The sequence below is a fragment of the Psittacula echo genome (genome assembly GCF_963264785.1).
Source record: "Psittacula echo genome assembly, chromosome: 16".
NCBI lineage: Eukaryota > Metazoa > Chordata > Aves > Psittaciformes > Psittacidae > Psittacula > Psittacula echo.
This window is the reverse complement of record NC_137752.1, coordinates 6,344,749-6,369,609: the sequence shown is the minus strand read 5'-3', so window position 1 is coordinate 6,369,609 and position 24,861 is coordinate 6,344,749. Positions and strand designations below refer to the sequence as shown.

At 57.0% G+C, this 24,861-nt stretch overlaps 3 protein-coding genes across 3 annotated transcripts; 1 reads left to right on the top strand and 2 right to left on the bottom strand.

Moving 5' to 3' along the window:
* Window positions 1–1,190: 1,190 nt before the first annotated feature.
* Window positions 1,191–13,089, bottom strand: SLC27A4 (solute carrier family 27 member 4). Its single transcript, XM_080630403.1, has 13 exons — window positions 13,018–13,089; window positions 10,508–10,674; window positions 9,463–9,857; window positions 8,688–8,846; window positions 8,284–8,353; window positions 8,077–8,168; window positions 7,458–7,567; window positions 7,008–7,217; window positions 6,643–6,769; window positions 6,327–6,464; window positions 6,003–6,167; window positions 5,421–5,567; window positions 1,191–5,242 (listed from the first exon to the last, which is right to left on the bottom strand). Exons 2-13 carry the CDS (start codon window positions 10,666–10,668, stop codon window positions 5,085–5,087), a joined length of 1,932 nt encoding a protein of 643 aa, XP_080486529.1. The 5' UTR covers window positions 10,669–10,674; window positions 13,018–13,089; the 3' UTR covers window positions 1,191–5,084.
* A 1,486-nt stretch (window positions 13,090–14,575) lies between these two features.
* Window positions 14,576–20,275, bottom strand: COQ4 (coenzyme Q4). Its single transcript, XM_080630986.1, has 8 exons — window positions 20,156–20,275; window positions 19,889–20,061; window positions 19,350–19,446; window positions 18,048–18,150; window positions 17,249–17,378; window positions 16,201–16,294; window positions 15,500–15,658; window positions 14,576–14,811 (listed from the first exon to the last, which is right to left on the bottom strand). Exons 1-8 carry the CDS (start codon window positions 20,227–20,229, stop codon window positions 14,688–14,690), a joined length of 954 nt encoding a protein of 317 aa, XP_080487112.1. The 5' UTR covers window positions 20,230–20,275; the 3' UTR covers window positions 14,576–14,687.
* Window positions 20,276–20,285: 10 nt separating this feature from the next.
* TRUB2 (TruB pseudouridine synthase family member 2) lies at window positions 20,286–24,232 on the top strand. Its single transcript, XM_080630987.1, has 8 exons — window positions 20,286–20,394; window positions 20,464–20,586; window positions 20,663–20,737; window positions 21,201–21,262; window positions 21,532–21,613; window positions 22,176–22,248; window positions 22,697–22,833; window positions 23,312–24,232. The coding sequence occupies exons 1-8, from the start codon at window positions 20,292–20,294 to the stop codon at window positions 23,599–23,601; spliced, it is 945 nt and encodes a 314-aa protein (XP_080487113.1). The 5' UTR covers window positions 20,286–20,291; the 3' UTR covers window positions 23,602–24,232.
* Window positions 24,233–24,861: the final 629 nt, after the last annotated feature.

Sequence of the window (24,861 nt, the reverse complement as noted above, 5' to 3'; positions counted from 1 at the left end):
AGAAAAGAGGGTCAAAGCCTGGGTTATTTTGGGAGGTGGGATTTGTCACAAGACGGGCAAGGCTTGAAAAGAGCAGAGCAGGTCCCATCCCCTGCTCCCCAAGCCTCACACTGCTGCATGGCCCAGCCATGCTGTGCTGATCAGGAGCTGAGCTGTGAACAGCCCTAAAGACACTTGCTTCCCTAGTGAAGCCTTCCTGCTTTACAGAGGGAAGATCCCAGCCCTTCCCAGGATGACGAGGTGCAGGCACTCCCTGCACGCCATCATTTTGGTAGAGTCCCCTGCCCCTTCAAACTGAAGGGAGAAAAGCCGTCCCTGGCCCTACTCCTGGTTCCACTGGAACCACTGATGGGAATCACGTATTTCCATTTCTAAAGGATAGGCCCTTCTTTAGTCCGGAATATTTCGCTGTCGCTGCTTAAAGGCAAAGCTAGCTCAGTGTGCAGAGGAGTGGCTGTCATTGTCTGGGAAGCCTCCAGCACACCGAGGAGGAGGCTGGAAGGGTTGTGCTGTTAAAGACTCTCATGGATTTTCTCCGCATAAATTTCGCCCAGGAAGGTCCTGAGCCGTTTGCAACCCCCCTGCCTACCTTTAAGCTAAAACAAACCCCAGCTCTTCACACCAAACAGGGCCTGGCTGAGCTGGACCTGGAGCTGCTGAGCAGAAAGGAAGTTTCAGCCTTGTTTTTCTTGGTATTCCTGTCATTGTCCAGGATGCAGAGTCTGGGAGAAGCAGCCATCTCCATGGTGAAAAGTACGTTTGGTTTGTAAAGCTCTTAGGCTTTGCGTAAATTAATAGGCTAATAATAACCCGGGAAAGGATCCTGATGTTTTCTTAACCTCATGCAAACAGCTTTTAAAGTATTTTAATTAAAAAAGAACAATACCTCGTACTTTATACATAGTGCTTTTATCTACATGCAGCTGTTGAGCCAGACAAGCACACTGATCAAAGGAGAGACAAAAGTCTCTCAAGGTGTCTCTAATCGTAGGAAAAAGATTCAATCAGCTTCTTCCTTAAAATCTCACAAATACAAAGAAATGACAAAGGAACAGAGTACGATCAAGCACTGGCTGCTTCTGTCCAAATGCTTCTCTGCTGGAAGGGGTTTGTCCCAGCACTGATTCCAGGCTCAGTCCTGAGCTTGCTTTGCTGGCCTGAGAGCTGCAGGGATGCTTGCACCTAGGCTTCGTTTATCCGAAGGAGCTGGGACATTAAAAAGTCCCTGGGATTTCAACCCAAAGCTGACAGCAGGAAAACTCTAATTGCTGTAGCTGGGTTCTGCAGGGAGGCTCAAGCACTGCCAAGTGCGACACAACCCTCCTCAGTACGGACAAACACAGAGAAAACAGGGAACTGTCCCCAGCCACATCTCCAGCAGGGACCAGAGATGTTACTTTTAACCCCCCCGATGTCACAGGGCTGTCAGCATCGCCTCACAGCTGCCAGCACACCTTCATGGAGCTCCCCTCTCCTTGGGAAATCGGTGCAGAGGTGTGCCTACGCACACACCCCAGCCCTCCAGCACAGCACCGTGCTGCATGGGTACCACTGAGCTCTGCAGGTCTCCTCTGTCAAAGCCCGTGTATCAGAGCCCCCCATGCGGTTTGCTGAGCTGTTTCCCAGTTAATTCAGCACCTCCCATCTCCCCAGAACAGGAGCTCTCACCTTGAGGGGGCCACATCCTGCTCCTTTTGCCTGCACCCTCTAACTACAACTGGTAACATGGGGCCTGGGCTGAGCTCCCTGCTATGCTCCAGCCAGGTTCCAGCCCCTTGGTTGTGTCAGTACCAGCAAGGGCTAAATCCTGCTCCTCTCACAGGCCCCAGGTGTGCTTATAATCCTCACCCATCTCCAAAACCCAACACTACAAGCTGGTCTCCACTTGGATGGGCTTATGTACAAGTAAATAACAACCATACTTCCATAAGCTTCCAAAGCCATTTGTATCCGTGTTTAATGGGCAGGGCCTTGAATGCAGGATTTGCTTGGCTTTTTCACCCTAACCAGCTCTCAGACAGATAAAACACAGCGCTGAGCCCTGCCCTGTGCCCCTCATCCTTCAGAGCAGCCTTGTGTGCAGAACAGCACTGCCACCTCTTCCAGGAAGGGAGCACAGTGCTCCCGTACCCTCCTGTACCGCTTCATCCATGTCCAGACAACCCTAAGGCCGATTTTGGGGAGGCGAAGCTCTCACCCCTTCCCTTTAGCAGAGGGCTGGGTGATGCTGGGCAGTTTGGGTTGGTGCCCTCCGGATGCCCGGCACAAGGAGGTGACCTTGGTGCTGCTGAAGTCTTAACCAGGAGAACACCAGTGCATGGGATTGCTGCTGGCCTCGCACCCAGCACCATCATCTGCACCCAGAACCTCCTCTGCACCTCAGACAGGGCCTGACCTGTCTCATGGTGGGCAACACTCCCCTTCCCAGGGCTCTGACCCCCTTCAGGGAGCTCCTAAAGAGGTCCCCCCCTGAGGGGAGACGTTTGCTAAGCCCAGCCTGCCCTCCACTGGCGGCTGCGGGAGGAACAGCATCCAAAGGTGGGACTGGAGCATCCGCAGAGGTCGCAGCCACTGAAGCAGCCCCCCCTGTATAACCTCCAGTGCCAAAGCCACCTTGTTTGAAGGCTGAGCCCTCGGGCACTGCAGGGCCATGGGGACAAGGCTGTTTTCCACCAAGCCGGGGTGATGCTTTGGCACAGAAGCCGTCCCAAGAGCTGCATCATTCCAGGAGCAGTATTGGACCACGTTGTTCCACCACTCCATGCTCCTTGTCCTCACCTAAACTGAGCTGGAGTTGGCTGCAGAAGAGGCCAGATGCAGCTCTGAGATGGGTCTTACCCATAGTCACTGCATCCAGTGGCTAAAATTGAAGCTTTTAGCTTAGAGATGTCGGAGAAGCCATCAATTCGAATACGCCTGGAGTGCATCTGGTATAAAATGGATGCAGATTTCCAGCACTTTTCCCATGGTGTCTCTCACCAGGCAAAAAGCTTCACCCAGCCTCATGCAAGACATTTCTCCCTGGTACACACATGCCACGAAGGAGCCGGTTTCTCCCATCCCAAGGTTGGATGCAGAGGGTCTAAAAGATGGTTCTGATAGCAAGGGAAGGGGAATGGGTACCAGAAAACTTGTCTGTGAGGGTAGAAATTCGCTGGGAGGTTAAGCATGGCCAAAACACAGAGAGAAGCAGCAGGAAAAGGAAAGAGAACAGGAGAGGTATGAAGGAGCGAGTCAGGCCATGGTAAACAGGGAGGAGTGGGCCAGGACAAACAGGACAGGATAAAGGGGAAGTGGGAAGTCAATGGAAGGATCTGGGGAGAGTCTCATCAAGAGCTGGTTATCACACAGTCATCAAATGCAGCAGCAAGGGGCTTGCTTCCCCCTGCTCCGAGATGAGCGAACATCCCCACAGGGAGGTTGTGCTCTGGAGCAGCAGTTCCCAGTTCCCAAACACAATTTTCCCAAGCACAGTTTCTCACCTCCCCACACAGAGCAGGACTGCACAAGGAAGAGGTAGGAAACTCCAGCATAGCCCATACTCGCATTTAATTGTGAGGACAGGACAGACTGGGGCAGGCAGGTACGTTGGTGTGGAAACACAGCTAGAAGAGCAGGCACACCCTGCCCTCACAACAGACAGACGTCATTTTAAGGAGTAACCCTGCTAAAAGCATAAAACCAAATCGTTAAAGGAGGGGGGAAAAAAAGGGGGGGGGGAAGAATAATAAACCCCAACCCACAGTTTTCTCTGGAACAGACGTTTCTGCATGGTCCTCGAGGCCTGGAACCAGACATCGCTGCTAAGGCTGTTTCACGTCAGACACAACGCGGGGAGTTCACGTAGGGCAAAGTCAGGTGTTTAACATGGACATTTCACTTTGGGGACCACCTCCTGCAGTGGAGACAGGGAGGGCTCTTGCGGGAAGGGATGCAGAGCAAGTGAAGTCAGGCTCTCGCAGAGACCACCCTCCTCCAGAGGACGTTCTCTCCCCATGGGGTTGCTTCCCACGTTCAGGGCATAGACATCAACCAGCAGAAAAAGCCCCAAGAGCTGCTCCATGGTGCTGAGTGCATCTAAGCAAAGGCAAAACCAGACCCTTCATTCCCGCTTTCCCACCTGCTTTCTGCAAGGAAAAAGGTGCACGAAACAAAGCTGCATCCACAAAAGGTGGAAGTAAAAGACCCAGAGAAGTGTCCACAAGAGAGTGGGGTTCGCTCATGTCCTTCACGATGGAGCAAGGCCACAAGGACACACACAGCTGCACCCACGCTGGAAGAGGAGAATCAGTCCCAGATGAGCGGCTCGTCTCCCTGCGAGAGAAAAGGGCTCTCCAAGAGAGGCCAGGTCTGGGCTATTCCTCCACCTACTGCACAAACCCAGGACACATTCAAAAGTACAGACAATAAATTAAGAATGAAAAAACATAATAAGTCAGCGTGTATAATATATATATATAATAGAATAGAATGTGCGTGTGATTGTGAAATATAGAAATGTCACCTCCAGGAGAGAGCAAGGCATGGCAGAAACACATCCCTGTCCCTCTCCCGAGCCCAGCACTACCCTGCTCCCCTGATTCACAGTAGAAACACGACAAGGGGGCAGGGGTTGTGCCTGGCACCCAGCTTCCCTCTGCCATTGGGGGCCCTGTGCCAAGGAGGAGCTGGCTGCTTGGTGGAGGAGTGGGGAAAGGAGCCCAGCACTGGTCCCTTCATGGCCTTCACGAGGAAGGGTTGCTGCAGGCAGGAAAAGGGAGGGAAAGAGAGGAAAAGCAAAGTGGAATGGCAGGGGCACCCCACTCCTCCTTAACTGGCCAGGGTCCTGCCCCTCCCACGGCACGGGACCACCACTGCTGTACCAAGTAGAAAATAAAGCCATAATGAGTCTATGCTTTGGTATGAAACCATCCCCCTCCCCTCGGTTCCCCTGCGTTCCCCCCAAACCATTATCTGTAAAACGCGTCAAAGAAAATCTCTAGCATGCCTTTATATCACTCCTTGAACCTTTTCTTCCCCTGTGCCTGCCTTGCCCCCCTCTCCCCAGCAGGATTTGGGGAGGTGCCTTGCTTGAGCCCCACCGGTTACAGCTTCTGCTGTCCCGACTGGATCCTGTCGAACGCTGCCTGGTCCAGCGGCAGGTAGCGACCTTGCCTGGAGTCCAGGAAGTACAACCTGTCCTTCACCACCGTGGGGTCAAAGCCCTGCTTCCGCAGCTCCACCTTCTGGAACTTGTAAGTGCCTGGAGAGAAGAAGGAATGAGGAATCACTGGCTGGACACCCTCATCAAACCCAGCCTTGCACCTCCAAACCACCAGAAGAGCATCCTGACACTACCACAGACTGGTCTCCATAACCAGGTTCCCCTCCCGGGCTCCCCCAGCTCCGTGTCCAGTGGGAATGCACACGCCATGGCTCACTTGTCTTGGAGACTTTGTCCAGGAACCGCAGGAAGACGGGACGCGCATACAGCGGCAGCGCCTTTTTCAGCTTGCTGGCAAAGCTCTCTAGGTCACAGGAGTTCTCCGGGTCGGCGATGGCTGCCATTCCTGCCTTCCCTTCAATCCCTAAGCGGCACAGAAGAAGGGAGAACACTCAGACACACTGTTCTTAGAGCATCGTCTCCATCTGCCCTGTACCAACGAGGCCTCTGTCACAGACCCCTCTTTGTCCCGAAGCACTGGCACATCCAGCTGTGTCACCGGCTGTGTCACCACCCTGTGGCTAAGGCTATCAGTGACACCCCGCGGTCACGGTCACCTCCTCCCACAGGAGGCACTTGCAGCCAGTCCAGAAAGGCCACAGGGTCCTTCCAAACCAAAAGCTTAAAGAGAGGGCGGGAACCCTTTGGTTCCTGATAGGCACATCCACAGTGGCCTCTCCCATCTTGCCCACAGGAGCCTTGTTCCAGCCTCCACAAGGCTGGATGTGCAGGACACGCTCACATTCAAGTGCCAGAGGCCCGCCTGCCTCCCCTGGTTGTGCTCTTCCCTCTCAGCTACCTGGGATCTCCACCCCATAAACCACCACGTCCGTCAGGTTGAGGATGTGGCTCAGCGTCCCCTCCACCTCTGTGGTGGAGACGTTCTCTCCCTTCCAGCGGAATGTGTCCCCGGTGCGGTCCCGGAAGTACATGTAGCCGTATTTGTCCATCACCAGGACATCCCCTATAGGAAAGGGAGGAATAAGCAAGAAATTAGGTGTCAAAGGGGTTAAAAGCAACCCTGGTGAATCTCAGGGCGCTGCCATTAGCCTGAACAGCCCCACATGCATTCAGGTACCCTTCTGCTTGCTGTCAGTGGCCAGAAGGGCCCTGCTTGCCTCACCTGTGAGATAGGCAGTGTCCCCTTTTGCAAGCACGTCCCTGGCAATCTTCTTGTTGGTGGCTGACTTATTCAGGTAGCCATCGAAGTGCTGAAAGGGGTTGCTCTTGACAATGCGGCCCACCAGCTGCCCTGGCTCCCCTGCACGGAGAAAAGAGTGGATGAAGGGAGGCAGAACCGCCTGCACCCAAGCAAGAAGTGTGTCCAATAGGGTTGGTGGGGTTTAACTGAGCAGAGACTCAGACCCAGGTAAATTGCCTTGAGCTAACAGGAAAGACTTGAACAGGGCTGAGGAGATTTATCCCTGTAGTTGCCTCACCTGGTTTGCAGCGGATACAGACACCGTCTGGTCCCCGGATCAGCTCCATGGTGTCTTCATCCACCCTCACCAAGCCGATGGGGTACACACCTGGTAGGATTCTGCTGTTGAAGCCGCACGACCCAACCTGGAACAAAAAGAGCTCAGAGCTGTGGGTACCAAGGACATCTCTCCCGCCCCAAGACTGCTGCCCGCACACATCCAGGATACCAGAGAGCTGGCAACACACACCACCACCCAAACCCCTCCGGGTGGAGAGCAACCCACACCGAGCCTCTTGGAGCAAGACACCAGGAGCAGGGTTTCCAGCCCTGCCCAGGCCATCAGGCACCCTCTGGGTCATGGGGAGGGCAGTGGGGCCTTACGTTGTTATCGAAGTTTCCCAGGCTGCAGTTGCACTCGGTGGCCCCATAGAACTCTGCTACCTGGGCAATGCCGAAGCGGGCCATGAACTCCCTCCAGATGGACGCCCGCAGGCCGTTGCCCAGCGCCATGCGCACCCGGTGCTGCCGCTCCGCCTCCTGGTAGGGCTGGTTGAGCAGGTAGCGGCAGATCTCCCCGATGTACTGCACAATCTGGGGGGGATGGAGGGGAAACACTCACTGGGAGCCCTCTGCCATGAAACATACCCAAGATCTCCTGGCTAATGCTGGAGCACGGGAAGGGCTTCAACACAAGGAGTCAATGCCCCAGGTGGAAAGAACAGCCAAGGAAGGTGGTTTGGGATAGACAGGCGGAGCTGGCCTAGGCCTCTCCCATCCCCAGCATGGCAGAGATGCTCCACTCCCCACTCCCTGCTGGCCCCACGGCCTCACCGTGCAGTTGTATTTGACACAGTCCTCCCAAAAGTGCGAGGCCGAGAACTTCTTGCGGATGACAACAGTCATGCCCTGCAGCAGGCACTGCCCGATCCCCACGATGTTCCCTGTGGAGAGGCAGCCAGAGGAGCCTTCAGTCCCCAGACACGTCCAGCCCAGCCTGCTCGGGGAGAGGCCCGGCGGGGCAAGGTGGATGCCACCCTCTGGCTTGCATCTGATGGGTGCTCAACCTCACCAAAGCCCCCAGGACCACAGGTACTGGGGAGGAGATGCGTGGCAGTGAGATGTGGGGCAGCACTTTGCACCTAGACATCCCAGCATGTCTCAGCCAGTGAGGCAGACACTGCTTCCCCTTCCCCTTGACTTTCCATGGGGAGCAGCAATAAGGAGCAGCAATAATAGAAAGCCAGCCTAGGAGCTGGGATAACATCCCCCCACCCCCTGCTTTCACTCCCCACTCCAAAGGTCAGCCAGATCGATTCTTGGCTCCCAGAGAAGGAGCAGGAAGCCTTGTTCAGACACTGCCAGCTGCAATCAACTGGAGACTGCTGCTACAGCAGCCTGCAGCCTGAGCGGAGCAGCCAGCCATGGAGTCATGGAGTCATGGCACAGGTACCTGCAGCGTGGTAGAGCGGGAGGCAGTCGTATATCACATCATCGGGCCTCATGCGGAAACCGTAGAAGACCAAGCTGGACATGCGGAAGTACCTGGGGTGGAGGGTGAAGAAAGAGGCACATCAGCAGCAGGGCCAGAGGTGCTGTGCTACAACAGGGCAGAGCTCAGCCCCGTCCTCCCTGGAGCCCCTCGAGCCCATGGTCTTACCGGCAGTTCACCACAATGGCAGCCTTGGGCAGCCCCGTTGTGCCAGAGGTGTAGATGTAGAAGAGTTTATCTGGATAGCAATGAGGAGACAAGGTCACAAACCCCATCTAGGAGCTGGCTGAACTTGGAAGGGGGGGACAAGTCAGATTTCTACACTCTGCTCCTGCCTGCTGAGCCAGAACTTTATGTGACAGCACCAAGAACACCTGGGCAGATCAGGTCTGATGGACACATGGAGGGCACAACAGGATACAGACACCAGAGCAAGACCCATCCTGAACACCCCATGCCCTGCTGCAGACGTCTGCCATTGGCATCCCAAGCAGACATTCCTGTCAGTGCTGTAACTGGCTGACCCACAAGAACACCACCACGAGCTTGGCCCCCAAGACCTGACCACGTACCAAGAAAGCCCTTATCAGGAGGGGTGGGCTGGTGCTTCTGGGCCATCTGTAGGAGGGGGTCCACGTGTTTCGCACCAGGAAGCGCAGACTCAGAGCTTCCTTCCCCGGACCAGTAGAGATGGACAGATTTCTCCAGGGAGGGCTGCACTTCCTGCATTGCTGAGGAAGTAAAGAGCAGAGATGAAGGAGGACCACAGGGTGGTTACAGCACTGAGACCCCTGCCCTCCCAAACAGCCCCAGGTAGCAGCACCCTCACTGTGCTCAGCAGGGTCCTCAAAAGGCTGACAAGCACCTTAGGTGGGTGTCGTTCCCATGATTAACAGATGCTGCGGCCACAGCCCAGGCCTCTTCAGGGACCAGAAGATCCTGTTCCCCACCTCTCCCCAGCCAAAACCTCTTTGGTGCCAAGAGGTCTGTTGACATTATCAACCTCAGAGGCGTGGGCTGAAATGCATGAGGAGCTGGAGCCGAGCAGCAGGGATGTGGCTGACAGCTATGGAGAGCAAGGGGAGCCCAGCCCAGGACTCCATGCAGGAAATGGACCTGAGAGGCACAAGGAAGGATCCTCACGCCCGGGGTAGCTGCTTGGGAGTCAGCAGCAGTGAACTCCAAATCCTGCTCATTATCCAAAGGGACCACCAACAGATCCAATTCCTGGATAATTCAACTGTCCACCCTCTTCCAAATCCCTGCTCTGTGGCAGGCAGGAAGGGAACATTAAATCCAGCCACCCTCCAGTCCCAAGCACCCCTGATACATGTGCCTGCCCCTCACCTTCCATCATCTCCACCCCGAACACCACAGCCTTGGAGTTGGAGATGGTGACGCAGTGCAGCAAGGCCTCCATGCGCAGGTGGGAATTCACAAGGGCCGTTTCCACCCCAATCTTGGCCAAGCCGAGCCACAGCCCCACGTACTGATTGCGAGACTCCATGAAGAGAGCCACCACATCGCCCGAGCGGAAGCCTTGGCTGTAGAAGAAGTTGGCCACTCTGTTGGAGTACTCATCGAGCTGCCGGAAGGTCCAGCTCTCGCCCGTGCCTTGGAAGATCAGCGCTGTCTTCTCTGGGTACTTGCTTGCTGTCTTCTGGAAGATCTTGGCAATTGTGTTCTTCTCCCGCACGTGCTTCCATACCTGGCACTTCACACGCAGCAGGACCAGGCCCGTGCTGCCAAAGGAAGAGGAGCAAGAGGGCAGCTGCTCAGTGAGCCCTGCAAAACCATCCCCTCCAGCAAAGCCAGCACAGCGTGAGGACCTTCACATGAGCTGTAGTAGCCCAGCACTGCTCCAGGCCCTACTCTGCATGCTCTCCTGAGCAGCAATGACAAAGACAGAGCTCATCTGCATAGATGCTCATAGCCAGGAGCTGATGAAGAGGGAGCGATGTGTTTTGGACGGCTGCAGACAGGGACGTCCCCAGTCAAAAGGGCATCTTTGAGCCTCAAGTGCTCTCCAAGAGGTGCTGCCGCTCCCTTCCCACACACCCTTGCCAGGAGCTGGCATAGCCTGGCACCAACACAGAACCAACCCTGCCCAGGCACTTGGTGCCATGCCAGCAGCTTTAGGGACAGGGTGAAGTACAAGGACAGGCACCAGACTTCAGAGCTCAGCTGAAATCTACCCTTCCTGCAAAGTTTGCCCCAGAGTTTGGAGCCATCTGGGCCTGGCAGAGGCAGATCTTCTTCCAGCCGGGCCAAGTGCCAGCAGAAACCCAGGGCTCTGCAAGGATCTGGAGGCTGTGTTCAAACATACACTGGGGCAGAGCAGTGGGCCAGGGGCAGGGTGGATGGTTGGGGCCATCCCAGCCAGGACACCTACTGAACATCCCTTCGTATTGTCTTGATGAATATGAGGAAGAAGTCCCATCCGCCGGATCCCAGGTAGAAGATGAAGAGAGCAGGGATGGCCTGGACCCAGGATAGCTCCAGACTGACCCTGAAGAACAGCAGCAGCGCTGCGAAGGCAGCCAAGCGCAGCATCGTGGCCTGTGGGGAGAGAAACCAAGGCCATCAACCCACAGGCCCTGGACGTGGTGATAACAAACCCATGGGTGGGGGATTCACTCGCAGCCCCCAATTTCCTGGATGAGGTCCCTGAGTCATGGCTCCTCTTGGCAGCGAGGACACAACCCGGCAGCACAGAGCTCCCACAGAGGTTTATTGGGCCCTGGGAATGGCGTCCAGTGAAGCTGCCAGCATGGCACTGCTTGGTGCCAGCTCAGAGCCCGGCCATTCCCACCTGGGGAGCCACATCCTGCACACCAGCCAGGGGCACGGCTGCGCCCCAGCAGCGTGAGCTGCAGGATGAAGTCACTTCATGGATGCGGGAGCAGAGCCATGGCAGGAGATCTTGTACAGATGTTTGCAAGGCAGCATGGAGATGCCAGGCAGGGCTGGCTCAGCCCATCACTCCCAGCCTGGCTCCAAATTCTTCCTCATCCCAAGCATCCCTCTTGTGCCCATAACCCAGGTCTCCCCCAGCACCATTTCTCCTGCATGGGTGAGCACAGCTCTGCATGCTCCCCAGCACAGGAACAGGGACAGGAAACTTGGTCCTTTGAGCTCTGCTTGTGTTTGCAAACCCTCGTGTCAGCGAGCAGCTCTGCTGCAGATGCTGCCAGAGCAGGCTAGGGATGAAGCCAGACACAGACGTGCTCTGACCAGGGCTGTCACTGCTGCCAGGAGCATCCCAGACCCCAATCCCCTGCCCTGTAACAACTCAAGTCTCTGATACACATCCCCACAAACCGGTACCTCTGTCCCCACCCCGAACACCCCCCAGATGTGGCTCTGACACTCGCAGGAGACCACGACCTAGCAAAGGGTCTGTTCAGGTGCCAGCATCGGGCAGGGGCAAGTGCCAGTGATGTGACTGTCACAGCTCGAGGTCTCCTCGATAAAACGGGTCCCTCCTGGCATGGACGCCAGCCGAAGAGGAAGGAAACACTCGACGTCATTTCCCTTTCCCTCTGAAGGTGGATTCACTGCTCTGAAGCTGTCAGCCCCCATTGGGCTCTGCCACAGGCGGTGGTGCCCGGAGCCACGCTTGTGGCTTCCCCTCTGCCCCGTGCAGCTCGCCCCGGTGCAGGGGAGCCCCTGTGGCTTTGGCAGGAGATGCCGGTGGGTGGGAGCCGAGGCAGCGCCACGTGGTCACTGTGCCCTGGCATGTCACACGCGTGGCTCAGCACCAGCACCACAGCACAGAATGCTGCTGCCACGTGGGGCCATCCACAGCCCCTGCCCACAGGTCCCCCATCACCTCCTCACCAAACACCTCCCAGGCCTGACCTCCCACAGCACAGCCCCACAGCCTCTCAGCATCGCAGGACCCACCGCCCAGGAGCCTCTCCCTGCGATTAAACAGAGCATCTCTTAGATCCCATCAAAGTGCTACACCTCAGCCCTTCGTTACACGCTCCCATCAAGCAGCCACCATGGAGAGCCAGCAGCGGGGGAGCCACGCTCCGTGTGGGCAGCAAGGTGCTTAATCTCCCACTGGAAGGCAAGACGGGCCCAGACAGGCCCTTGTTATCCTGCTCTCACATCTGTGCCTCACACCGGCATGCCCGGTGCCTCCCGCCAAGAGATAACCGGTGCAATACCGAGAGATCGGCGGCGAGACGTTACCGGGAGATAACCGAGGGCAGATTCCCGCGGATAACCGGTGTTACCGCAGGGCCCTGCCCCGCCGTTAGGGATTCAGCTCTTGTCTGCCTGCATCAGCACAGGCACAATTAAAGACCTGCCCGCAGCTCCAGCGGGCACCACGCAAACCGCAGGGATCCATCGCCCGCGGGCACAGTGAGGAGCCTCCGGGGACCCAAGGGCGGGGAGTGACGGGCACAAGACCCAAGAAGCCTCCGGGGGCATCTCTCCAGCCCCAGCAGATGGGCGGCAACCGTCCCCTGGCTGGTCCCGGGGCACGGTGACGGGGATGAGCCCTCCGCCCGCAGGGAAGGACAAACGGGAGGGACCCGGTCCTGCCTCACCCCCCCCCCCCCCCATCCGATGGGGGCTGCAGGACCGGGAGGCCCATGCGGGCCCCACACCGGGTCCCTGCTCCCCCAACCCCGGCCAGGCCTCGAAAGAGCCCGTGCGGGAGCCCCGCCGCCCGCTGCGGACAAGGGCCGCGGCTCCTGACGAGGAGACCGCGGCTCTGAAGGGCTCCGGTACCGCCCGCAGGGCCGCGGCGCCTCACGGGGACACCGTGGGCAGCGGCGGCCCCGCCCGAGCGCCCGCGAGGAGGCAGCGCGGCCACCGCGTCGGAGCAGAGCGGCGCCGGGAGGTGTCAGAGAGGAGGAAGGGGTAAGACCGGTGCCGCGCTCTTACCGGGCTCCGGGCGGTCCGCTGCGGCCCGGCAACCTGCACCGGGAGCGGGGCCCGCCCGCCGCTGCGGCACGGCACGGGGCGGGGCGCGCAGCGCGGCCCGCCGGGAGTTGTAGTCCCGCCCGGTGCTGCCGGTGCGGCCCCGCGGCGGCGGGTGCGGGCCCGGGCGGCGGCGGGGCGGGGCGCGGGGCGGCGCGGCAGGAGGAGGCGGTGAGGGCAGCGCGCACACGGACGGCTCTGTGGCGCAATGGATAGCGCATTGGACTTCTAGCGTGAGTGTGAGGGGAGTCATTCAAACGTTGTGGGTTCGAGTCCCACCAGAGTCGCGTTTTGCCGCCGGGCCGTGGGGATCGTTCTCGGGGTTCCGTGACTGCAGCAGGCCGAGGGGAGACGGAACCACCGGGCGCTGCCGCCGCGAGGAGCCCGGTGGGGCCGATAGCGGTGACAGGGGAGAAGAGCTCCAGGCACGGTTCTCCCGGTTATCCATAAATGTGCATCGACCCCGGTGGGTCCATGTGTTGAGCAGCATCATCGCCACCTCTCCCAGTTATTATTGTTATCACATCCCCAAAACGGGCCCAGCAGCACGGGCACCGACTGCTGCTGGTGGTGGTGATGGAGCTGCCGCGTGTCCGCAGCAAATACATCCCTCCCGAAAGCAGCGTTTTCACATGGCTTGTGTCCAACCTGCCAAAACACCCATCCTCCCCCCTTTGCCTTCCTTCAACAGGCTCGACAAGCAACGGCTGCGGCAAACGGGAGCTGTGAAGCGCTGGGGCTGAGCAGACGCAGTCACATTTACATGCTGTGCCATTGCTGACGCGCTGGCACCCGTCACCAGCCACCCGCGGCTGCGCGAGGGCTGCACGAACCCCAAGTGCAGCAAAACCCTCTCTCAGCCATCATTTCCTGTGCTGCCTTTGCTGCTCTTGGCTTCTGGAAGCAGGGAAGCTTTGCTGCCCTTCGGTTTAATCACCCCAAAGCTCCGACACACGTCTGCTGCAGAATAGCACGTTTCCGGGTTGGTTTAGGACTAAATGGCTCTTTCACCTCGAGCAGTGCAATAGCACAAGCACTACGCTGTGTGCTTTACCAGCAGCTGAAGGATGTGTTTATATGAGATCCTTTATGATCTGCTTGAAACAACTCCAGAGGCCAAGAAAGGCATGAGCCTGGTTTTGGAAGCAAACACAAAGTCTGGCTGGTGGGGACAGGGATGGAAGAAGGTGAAAACAGGGAGTTGGGGGTGCAGGAAGGAAGCAAGCCCCTGTATCCCAGTGCCTGCACTTAAACCCAAGAGTTTTGCCCCTGCTCAGCCTCCTGGGAGGGAGCAAAACCCTGGCTGCAGTCAGCCCCTGCTCCTGCCCCAGCTGGAAAGATGCATCCCCACAGCCCATTCTGTGTCCCATCCCCATCGGTGCAGCCATGCACCCAAGCCATCACCCACCACCGCAGACTCTGCTGGAGCCAGAAAGGGGTGAAGTTCCACATCACATCTCCCCTGAGAGGGAGATGGGGTGGAAGGAGACGAGTACGGAACCACAAGCTCCACACTGGCTTTTATTAAGCAAGACGGAGTTTCGACAGCAAACCCACAGGTACAAAGAGCCCTTGGCTGTGTGGCTCTGTGCCCTTGCATCCCACAGCTCTGTGCTGTGCTGCGGGAGCCCTGTTTAATTAACCCAGACAGCAATCAGCTCCCTGACACTTGCACAAGCAGCTGCTGTTTCTGCACTCTCAGGATTCAGCTCCTTATTCCCAATCACATCATTTTGTTGGCCAAGGAAGGGAGGATTCCTACCGAAAACATAGCACAAGCAAGTGGATTTCAGCATTTTTGATGGGGGGGGGGACGGACATGGCAGATCAGCATCAGCTCTTGAACAGCCAATCCAGCAGGGATAATATCCAAAGGTATTTCCCTGCCTGTTCCTGTGGGCATGCAATCACACACTGCCTGATCTCCAAGGCATGAGGCACATCAAGATACCACTTAGGCACCAGCAGAAGATGGGATGTCCCTGTTGCATACACCAAACCTGCCCCTGGGCTGCTCTGTAAATCACTGCTTTAGCTCCAGCTCAGGGCAGCCCCAGGACTTTAAGCCTGAATCTTCCCAGGGAAAGTGGAAGAAGGGATTTACCTACAGAGCCCTGGAGCTGCAGAAGGACAAAGCATTGCTGCAGTGTGTTGTAAATCAGCTCTGCTCCATCTCCATGCCAACGTTTTGGAGCATCAGTATCTGAGCACTGCTGCCATGGGAACCAACCCAGCCTTGCCATGCATCCCTCTACTGAGTCACCAACAGCAAAAAGAGGCAAGTTTTGTCACTTGGCCTCTTGGCAAGGGAAACCTCAGCCCTCGGGTCCCTGCGGCTGGAAGCAGAGCCACGCTGTGCTCGTGGGCAGGAGGAGATGGAGCACTCAGGGACTGTGCTGTCTGCCAACAGGGATCCCCTGTCCCCTCCCCGTACTTGAGCTCTCACACGTGAACGGCCGGGGGAGGGAAGATGCCGATCTCCTCCCGCAGGGATTCCACAGGCTGCTCCCAGCGCTGCTCGTAGTACACGTTCAGGATGCAGCTGGCGTTGCGCCCGCTCCGGATCGCCCAGGGAATGAGCTCGGTGGCCAGGACCTGCAGCTTCCTGGAGCAAACGATATAGGAGGTGACAGCTCTGATTTCCATGTTTTGTTGTGGATTCCCTCCTCCAATTCCCCAGTGCAGGCAGGTGCCAGACCCACGGGTCCCACGTACCCTCCTGCTTAACTCCCAGGGGAAACTAAGGCGCTGGAGAGGACATTGTGCCAGGAAGGTTACGGTCAGCAGCAAACCCAAGACCAGAACTCAGGTCCTGCAATGCCCAAACTGTGCTGGGCCACCAGGCAGGGAATGGCCGTCAGTGTGGTGAGGGTCCTGCTGGCCATGAATACCTGCCCAGCCAAGGGCAGCCAGGCCTGGGCATTGCCCCTCCCAGCACAAGAGATTCAGTGCTGGAAGCAGATGAAGCACCAGGCTCTGCCCAAGCCGTGCTCCTGCTGTCACTGGGCCGTGGGGACAGAGCAGCAGGTTCACAAGAGAATCCCTGATGGACTCCCCCCTGCAGACTCAGCAGTGTTTCCTCTGCATCCCCAGAGGACACCGGGAAGCATCCCCCAGGCTGGCGCATGCCCACTAGTGAGTGCCTACCGTGTGCTGAGGTGGATGGGGCCAAACGCTGCTCCCAGGACACACATGGGCAGCCCCGTCTGGACGGCTTCGAACCACTTCACCACCACCTCGCCTGGGAGGGAGCAGAGAGGCTGTGAGCAGGCAGGGCACCGGGGGCAAGGGCCAGCCAGGGCCATGGGGTCCTGCAGCACAGGCTGCACCATCTGCCCCTTCCCAAGGGTGGCCACGCACCCGTACCCTCTGCCTCCATGGCAGGACCTGGGAATGCCTCCCAAGCCTGCCCATGGCTTCATCCTGTGCCAGGATGAGCGTTGCTGTGCATCACGCACCAAAGAGGGATGCTCAGGGCCTCCGCGGGAGCAGCACCCCGCAGCCATAGAATCGACCAGGATGGACATGACCCTTAAGATCATCGAGTCCAACCTTTACCCCAGCACTGCCAAGGCCACCATTAACCCATGGCACTGAGGGCCTCATCGATGTCCCATGAGCTTGGGAAACACCTCTGGGCTCCCTGCAGATCTTTAGCAATGCACTGGCTGCATCCTGATCCCGCACACAACTCTCCTTGTCCCTTGGGACAGGACAGACCTTCCCACACGCTGCCAGGGCCCAGGCACAGCCTGCGTAGGGGCCCTGATGTGCCAGTTCCCACAGGCACCAGCAAGGCTTGACTTGCAACTTGCTACTGAGTCAGAGACAAAACGAGGGCAAAGGCCAAGGCACTGCGCAGATCAGGAACAACCCGGAACCCCCAGCTTCTGCCTTCAACCACAGCTTGTGAAACGTGGTCCCCCCGCCCTGTGTCACCCGCCCTGCCTGGCAGCAAACACCCATCAACAGCACCTCCGGCTCGGCTCGGGCTGAGCATCTCCCAGCAGGGAAAAGGTGACTTCCCATGGCCTCTCGGTCACCATGGAGCCAGTGGGGCACCGCGCTGTGGGTCCAAACCTCCTCACGCACCAAATGGGGCTGAGAGCAAGGAGTCCGACCAGCCCAGCCTGCCCCACTCCCAGCACCACCGTGGGGTTTGGCCCTGCAGCCCTCCGAGCCCCTTGCTGCTCACCCAGCATGTTGGTCGGCATGCCCAGGAGGGTGTGCATCACATCATGGACCTCTCGGTACCGCTGGATCACGTACGCCAGTTCTTCATCATCCACAAACTTGGGTGGCATCCGGGTGTCTGGAGAAACCTTCTGCAAATCCAAAGAGGTCCAATCCAGCCCCTTCCAAACCTCGAGTCTGGCTTGGTTTTGGCTGAGGTAGAGTTAATTTTCTAGCAGCAGGTACAGTGCTGTGGTTCAGATTTAGGATGACAAGAACTGACACTTATGGTTTAGTTGTTGCTAGGTAGTGTTTATACTAAGTCAAGGACTTCTCAGCTTCTCTTGCTGCCCTGACAGCGAGGAGGCTGAGGAGGCACAAAGGACACAGCCGGGACAGCTGATCCCAGCTGATCCAAGGGATATTCCACACCATATGGTGTCATAGTTGGAACATAAACTGGGTACTGAGCAGGCTGGGCATCGGTTGGTGGTAAGCAATTGTTTTTCATTTGCATCACTTGTTGGGTTTTATCTCTCTCGTTATCATCATCATCATCATCATCAGTGGTTCCCTCCATCAGCACAACTCCCAGTCCCCAGTGATGGGAGGAAGCATCATTTACATAGACAAAACCCAAGGGCTGCTCCTTGGTGACAAATCCAGCGTCACCCAACACCAGCATCCATCCCATCTCCCCAGTCCCTCACTCCTGGAGGGTTCCCCACAGGTTCCTCCATTGCTCCAACCTCCCTCTAAAGCGAATCTGTGCTCCCAGGAATGAAGTGCAGCCCTCGGCACCCTCCAAACCCCATACTCACGTTGTCCTCCAAGAAGCGGACGTACTCCCGGCCCAGCGACCCATCCGGCAGCCCCCGCAGCCAGGACATGTCCAGGGTGGAGAGACGGATGCGGGGACGCTCCCTGGAAGCAAAACACAGCTCAATGAACCCATATCCGGGTCCTGGAGAAAAGGAGCCCCTGGAAACCCCATTGCCTGACTCTCCTTCCTCGCATGGATCCTGGCTGCTCCCTGCAGGGGCAGCACCGTCCTTATCCCTGCTGCTGAGGCTGGCACACAAACTACTTGAAGGCTCTACCTGAAGCCTGGGCAATAAAAGAGCTTTCGCCTTGCACCCCTGCAGCAACTCGGGTTGGGAAACACGGGTGTCCTCTGCACTGAAACCTTGCTGCTGGCCAGGCACAGCCCCCAGAGCAGCCAGCAGGGAGCAGAGCCCTTCGGTGTCCCTGCAAAGCAGCCAGGGCTTCAAAGGAACCACACAGGGCAAGGAGCAGGGGGCATTTCCCTCCCCAGCCCTTGGTGCCTTTCCTGTCCCCTCTCCCTGGGCAGTTCCCCTGGGTCCCAGCCCCATCCTGGTGCTCCATGTGCTTTGCTGGGTCAGTGTCCGGAGCCAGGACCAGGCTGCTCTGCACAAACACAGGGCAAGAGGCAGCTTTTCCCCAGCTCCTACATCCCAACCGCTACACAAGCAACAGCCTTGATATGTAATAAGGAGCAGGGAGAGGCAAGCAAACAAGCAGTAGGATTTTGGTTAATAAGAGGCTCATGAAGTCCCTCCTGGCCCTCAGCCCTGCTGCACTCAACAAGTCCCAGTAGACATGGAAACAGAAGTGATCAAGTCTTAACAAGGAAGATGAGAAGTGGCCTCGTTTCACAGCCTGCGGAGATGCTGCAGGCACCAGGAAAGAAAGCAGGGAGGTGTCTAAGGAGGAGGCAGACCAGTGGAGATGAAGTCTCCGATGCGGAGATGCAGCAGCAGGCACAGGGGAGAAACCCATGGATGTGGTGGGGCTTTATCAGTGCTCAGCATCCATGGAATCCTCCCCTGCGCCTGCTGCTGCATCTCCTTGTGCTGGCACCTGCCAGTTCCAGCAGCGAAGCAGAACAGACAGCGTGAAACAGGGCTGGGCCCAGCTGCTGCTGCTGCTCTCACCCCTCAGATTGCCACAGGGCTCTTGTGATGGAGTAAAGCAAACAACTTGAGGCTCAGAGCTGCCAAACTCCTGTGCTCTCCCTTCACAGGGCCCAAGGAACGTGCTGGGCCTCGTGTCTCCCTCCCCACCACAACCCACAGGGCCAGGGAGGGATGCGAGGGACGCACTGGAGGATGCGGTAACCTTCGGGGTGATGTTTCATCTTGTCTCGCAGGTTGGGCAGGGCCAGGCAGCCCGTGGTCTCCCCCAGCACTGCCACCATGTCTGAAAGAGAGAGCAGAGAGTGACCCAAGAGCTGGTTTCACAACAGCCCCCTCTCCTTGGCTGGCAGGTGAGGCAATGGGGCAATGAACACCCCGGCCAGGAGCAGGCTGAGGCCAAGCAGGGACACACAAACCGTGGATCTTCAGCCTCAGGGAGGCTCTGCCATGGTGCCACCTGCACGGAGGGATGCAGGAGCAGGCGTGAGGCCTCGAAGGGACCGAGGAGGAATGAGATGGGGCTGGGTGGCATCGCAGGGAGTCAGGAGATCACTGGGATGTGTTCGGGGTCCCTCAGCCCCTTCTTCCGCAGCTCTGTGCTTGCTGCATTACTGAATGTCTCACCCAACACAGCAGGAACAACAGAAACACGCAGGACACCGGGGCAGGATTCGCTGCACACTACCAAGGGCACTGGGTTCAAGCAGCTCCCTGGCTGCACTTACCGTGTCTGTAGGGGTCATACAGAGCCATGACGGCCGAGCCGGCCGCCAGCAGCGCTTTCTGCAGCGGGCTGGTGGGAATGTGCCCGGGGTACAGCCGGTAGCACCCCTCATCTTCCTCCTCCTCCTCCCCGTGTCCTCGCCGTGCCCGCGGCTCGCTGTGGCTCAGACCGGCGCTGCCTGCGGGGAGCGGGGGTAAGGAACCGGCCCGGGGCTCGCAGCGCCCGGAAGGCCTCGGAGCTGCCCGCAGCGGACAGGACCGGGGGGCACTTGCCTGGGGCACCGGAACCCGCCCGCAGCAGCGGGGCCCGCGCCGCCGCCCGCCGCAGCAGCAGGGGCAGCATCACCCCCGGCCCCGGAAGCTCCCGTCGGTGCTGCGCGACCGGGGCGGGGCGGGCAGCGCGCAATGGCGGCGGCGGCGGTGCCCGCGGGGCTCTTCGCCGTGTACAAACCGGCGGGGGTGGCGTGGGACCGCGTCCGGGCCGCGGTGGAGACGCGGCTGCTGAGCGGTGCGAGCGGCGGGGACCCCCCCCCCCCCCCCGTTACCGGCTGTCCCTGACCGAGCGCTTCCCTTGCAGAGCTGAACGCGGCGCCTCTCCCCCCCCCGCCGCAGCGCGTCCGCTTCCTGCTGGCCCCGGGCCGCGACGGCGCCACCGAGCTGGTGCCCACCATGGTGCCGGTGCTGGCCCAGCACCCCCTCGGTAAGCGGGGCCTCGGCCCGGGGGGGGGGCCGTGGGAGCCCCGCGGTGGCGGGCTCTGACGCGGTGTCCGTTGCAGTGCGAGGCCCGCGGTTCGGGCGGCTGAAGATGGGAGCCGGGCACCGGCTGGACGTGAAGGCGTCGGGGGTCTTCGGTGAGTCCCGTCCAGGAGCATTGCGAGGTGATGGGTGCGCGTGTGGGGAGGAGGCAGCGGGCGCTCGGCCATGGCTCTGCGGTACCCCCGGCCCCAACCCGCTGTGCTAAAACACGGAAGGGAAGATCCACCAAGACCCCAGCAATGGCAGGGGATGGGAGCGAGCCCTTCCCCCTGCACATGGGGTTCTGCTGGGGACACTGCGCTCCTGAAACGGCGTCACTGAGCGTTTGTGCTGGAGGTGGAAGGTTCTGAGGCGATGGAAGAGCCCTGGTTACAGCCGCGTAGCTTTAATGACAGGCGGTAATTGGGGGGCTGATTGCACAGCTCAAATGTGACTTCTTAAGGAGAGGTGGCCCTGACCAGGGCTGGCAGAAGAGTGTGAGCCTAACAGCACTGTGTGAATGCTCATCAGTACCTTCCCATGTGGCTGAATAATGAGTTCCCATCTTCTGTGTTTCAGTTCTTGGCATAGGCCATGGGAACAAGCTGCTCACTGACCTGTACAACTGCCACCTGAGCAGGGTAAGTGTTGGCTCTCAACAGCCTCAGATATCCGAGGGCAATCACACACTTGATTCCTGCCCCAGGGCCCAGCTGGGCCTTTGGACCTTCTGCTTCGAGTCTCAAACCCATCAATGCTTTTGAGAGCTTTTCAGGGTCCAGAACTTCATCCTTCACATGAGCAGAGGGTGCTGCTGTAGCCTGCACCTCCTCACAGCAGCATGGCACAGTAGTGCTGCTCAATAACTTGGAGTATTTCTGTGATCCCTTGCGCTCTGCCTTCCTTCAAGGCTTACACTGTTGGTGGGCTGTTCGGCAAAGCCACTGATGACTTCTCAGACACAGGGAAGCTGGTGGAGAAGACGACATTTGGTAAGGAACTGAACTGATGTGGTTTTAAAACTACCAAAACCCGAGCACCAAAGAGTGTGCTGCCTGTAGAGCATTTAACCCGGAAATTACAGTGCTGAAGGGTTACCTGCTTTCTGGGCGTTACATTTACACGCAGCCCACGTGCAGGGTGAGGTGTTAGTCCACCTGTTTGTAAATACAACCACAACACAAAGCCAGGATGAGTCCTGAGCACAGTGGTTGCTGCTGGAGTGCGTGGGAGCTGGAGCTCTCCATAAATCACTCAGATAGGGGTTAGAAGCTGTCGAGTGAAACTCTTCAACACCTGATAAGAAAAACTGGAGCCAAGGTCTTGAAATGAGTTAAAGAAATGATTCCTGCCGTTGTGGTCAAGCACTGCTGCTCTGTGCATCCCCATGGTGCAGCCAGAAGTGACTCTGCTAAAGCCACCTCTGGCAGTTCCCATCAGCCTGGTCTGATGCCTGCAGAAGGAGCAGCCATACCTGACGGCACATTCCATCCGCTGGCTCTTCCCAGTTTCTGGAGGGATAATTGAGATTCCTTTCTACCTTTCTATTTGCAGATCATATCACAAGGGAGAAGCTGGAACGGATTCTCGCTGTCATTCAAGGAACAAATCATAAGGCCCTGCTGATGTAGGTATCTAGTGGGGAAATGCAGCCGACCTCATCCAGCTGCCATTTGCTGGTCCTTAAAACAAATGAGATGATCTTATTTGCCATAATCAAAGCCTTTAAAGGTTGGAGTGCTAGACAGGAACAGAGAGAAGAGTACAGAGTGCTCTGTACTGTGGTGAGAGGTCACAGTTAAGCGTCCCTGTTGTATCCTGAATGTCCAGCTATTTTAGGACCCATTAGCTGCATCAATGGGTACACAAATATCTTGCAGACTTGACCCAGTACCTCCCTCTCAAGCTGTGCTACACTGTGACAGTACAGACACCATTAGGATGTGTGCAAAACCTCAACACACAGTTTTGAGAATAAAACCTGCAGCTCTGCTTTATTGGGCTGGGGATATTTTTGAATATCATCGAATAGAAGTGCTCAGTGTCAGTGCTGCTCCCTTTTTGTCTTGTTCCAGGCATTCTAACATTGATATGAAAACACAAGAGGCCTACGAGCTGGCTGTCAGAGGCTTGATTCGCCCCATGGGGAAAAGCCCTCCCATAATCACAGCAATCCGATGCCTCCAGTTTGCACCTCCAGAATTCCAGCTAGGTAGGTACCAAATATATATAACGGGGAAGCCTGAGTATGTGTTATAGCAAATAAGTCAGCAAAACTTGAGTTTCTTATTTCTGAAACAAAATTCTTCCTTATCCCAATGGTTCAGTGCAACGCGTTAGTGTTGGGTTGGTTTGGTTTTGGTTTTAAAGCAGGGTTTGCTCTCCTGCAGCCAGTCTCCTACTCATCACAAACTGGCTTATTAAAGAGGTACCTTTTCTTATCCCCTTTGAAATACCTCAGTTTCCACATTACTCCTGTATCTATGGATTTGTTTCTAAAACATTCACTTTGGGGGGGGGGGGTGGTGGTTAGGACACCCTGAAGTATTCCAGAAAATCACAGTCCCCCTTGAACAGCCTCTTCTACCACACCAGTTCTTCAGCATGACTGTGATTGATTAGCATTAACAGACAAGGTCTGAGTCTGCCAACACTTTGCTGCTTCTGAAGGAACCTCTCTGTCCCTGTAGAAATCCACTGCTTGCATGAGACCCAGCAGTACCTCCGGAAGACAGTTCATGAGATTGGTCTGGAGCTGAAGTCGTCTGCGGTGTGCACACAAGTGCGCAGGACACGCGATGGTGTCTTCACGTTGGACGATGCTCTCCTGAGGAGCCAGTGGAACCTGCAGAATGTACGCAGTGCAATTTGGAGCTGTCAGTTCAAGGTGCAAGCAGAGATAGAGAGAACGTTGGGCCATCAGGATGGCAGTGACCTTCCTCAGCCGGACGTGGAGACAGCCCACGCTGCCGACAGCTGAGTGCGTGCGATGCAGGGAACGTCCACAAGCAATCTGTGGAGCACAGGAACGCAGCTACACGCTGACAGGGTGATGGACAGCAGTAGGAAGGAGGTTAATTGCAGTTCACTTCCACCCTTTTCCTTGAGATGACTTGAAGCAGGGAGGCAGTTTTCCAGTGACAGGCTCTGTTGTTTTCTTAAAGCCTTGCAAAACAGTTCATTAACAGGAGTAAGCTGTGCCAAGATTCCTGGTGACTTTGGGAACATGAGGTTGCTAACGGATATCAAACCCCATCCCCAAATTGTTTAGCAGCAGGAAGTAGCGCCTTGGAGAGCTGCAGTCACTGGATTGCAGATTTGTTTGTTCTCTGCAGTGAGCAGCAGAACTTACCCACTTTGTTTTCCCTCTGTTGTCCTGAGGCATTCTCTTTCTATTAGCCCTGCTTTCAGACATTGAAGAGCTCAAAATCAAACTAAAAGAAGGATGTGCTGGAGGAAACACAGCTTACACAAAGCAGTGCAAGGAAATAGTTATATCCAGAGTAGGCGTGAGTGATGGGAAAGTGCTTTGTAATAGGGATTGATGTGTAAGATACACAAGAAATAAAACTGAAAGTGCCCTAAATGGGAGGATAAAGGGGAAGAGGCTGGTTCTTGGCTCTACTCACCCATGAGTACACTGACTCACTAAAAAAAGAGGATGCTTTCCCCCCTCCCCAGGGAACCAAGGGTGGTCAGAGGTCTCTGGTGCCCTGCTCTGCAGTAGCTCCGTGCAGACAGCATGTACTGCCCTTCAGTGGAGCTCTGCAAGCTGTGTAATACCAGTTGTTCCCTATTGGCTCATTACAGCTGGATCTGACTTAGCAGAAATACTTTCTAAATTCAAGTTAAAACTGAAGTTACGATTCATACTGTGCTCAATACACTCAGTATTCTTCCAGCTGACAACTAGCGAGTATGGAGATGTATTTATAGAAAGCAAAAGATGATTTGTTCTATTCCTCTCCTGCATTTGGACAAAGCCCAGCATTATTCCATCCTCCAGATGAGAGCCACTAAGGTACAAGAGGTAACTTTGGGAGGAGCAGTACGGGGAGTCACGATGAAGTACCTGTGTGTCCTGGAGCACCCCAGGAATCATTAACTTAGACCCTGAATCTTTCAGCTCTGGGTTTCCCTGCTCTGCACAGAGCAGCAGGAGAGTGTAGGTGCCACCATGTGGCACAGAACCATGGGGACTCCCCAAGGGCAGCTTGCTCTTAGCTCACTGGTTCTGTAA

Excerpts from the sequence above, each read along its gene's own strand:
- SLC27A4 (XM_080630403.1), bottom strand. The coding sequence starts at position 10,668 with ATGCTGCGCTTGGCTGCCTTCGCAGCGCTGCTGCTGTTCTTCAGGGTC. Across the intron at positions 8,354-8,687 it reads TCCTGATAAGGGCTTTCTTG|ATAAACTCTTCTACATCTAC; the intron begins GTACGTGGTCAG and ends ATTGCTATCCAG. Across the intron at positions 5,568-6,002 it reads TTATGGGGTGGAGATCCCAG|GGATTGAAGGGAAGGCAGGA; the intron begins GTAGCTGAGAGG and ends TGTGCCGCTTAG.
- COQ4 (XM_080630986.1), bottom strand. The coding sequence starts at position 20,229 with ATGCTGCCCCTGCTGCTGCGGCGGGCGGCGGCGCGGGCCCCGCTGCTG. Across the intron at positions 19,447-19,888 it reads GTATGACCCCTACAGACACG|ACATGGTGGCAGTGCTGGGG; the intron begins GTAAGTGCAGCC and ends TCTCTCTTTCAG. Across the intron at positions 16,295-17,248 it reads CATGCCGACCAACATGCTGG|GCGAGGTGGTGGTGAAGTGG; the intron begins GTGAGCAGCAAG and ends GCTCCCTCCCAG.
- TRUB2 (XM_080630987.1), top strand. The coding sequence starts at position 20,292 with ATGGCGGCGGCGGCGGTGCCCGCGGGGCTCTTCGCCGTGTACAAACCG. Across the intron at positions 20,587-20,662 it reads GCTGGCCCAGCACCCCCTCG|TGCGAGGCCCGCGGTTCGGG; the intron begins GTAAGCGGGGCC and ends TGTCCGTTGCAG. Across the intron at positions 22,249-22,696 it reads AATCATAAGGCCCTGCTGAT|GCATTCTAACATTGATATGA; the intron begins GTAGGTATCTAG and ends GTCTTGTTCCAG.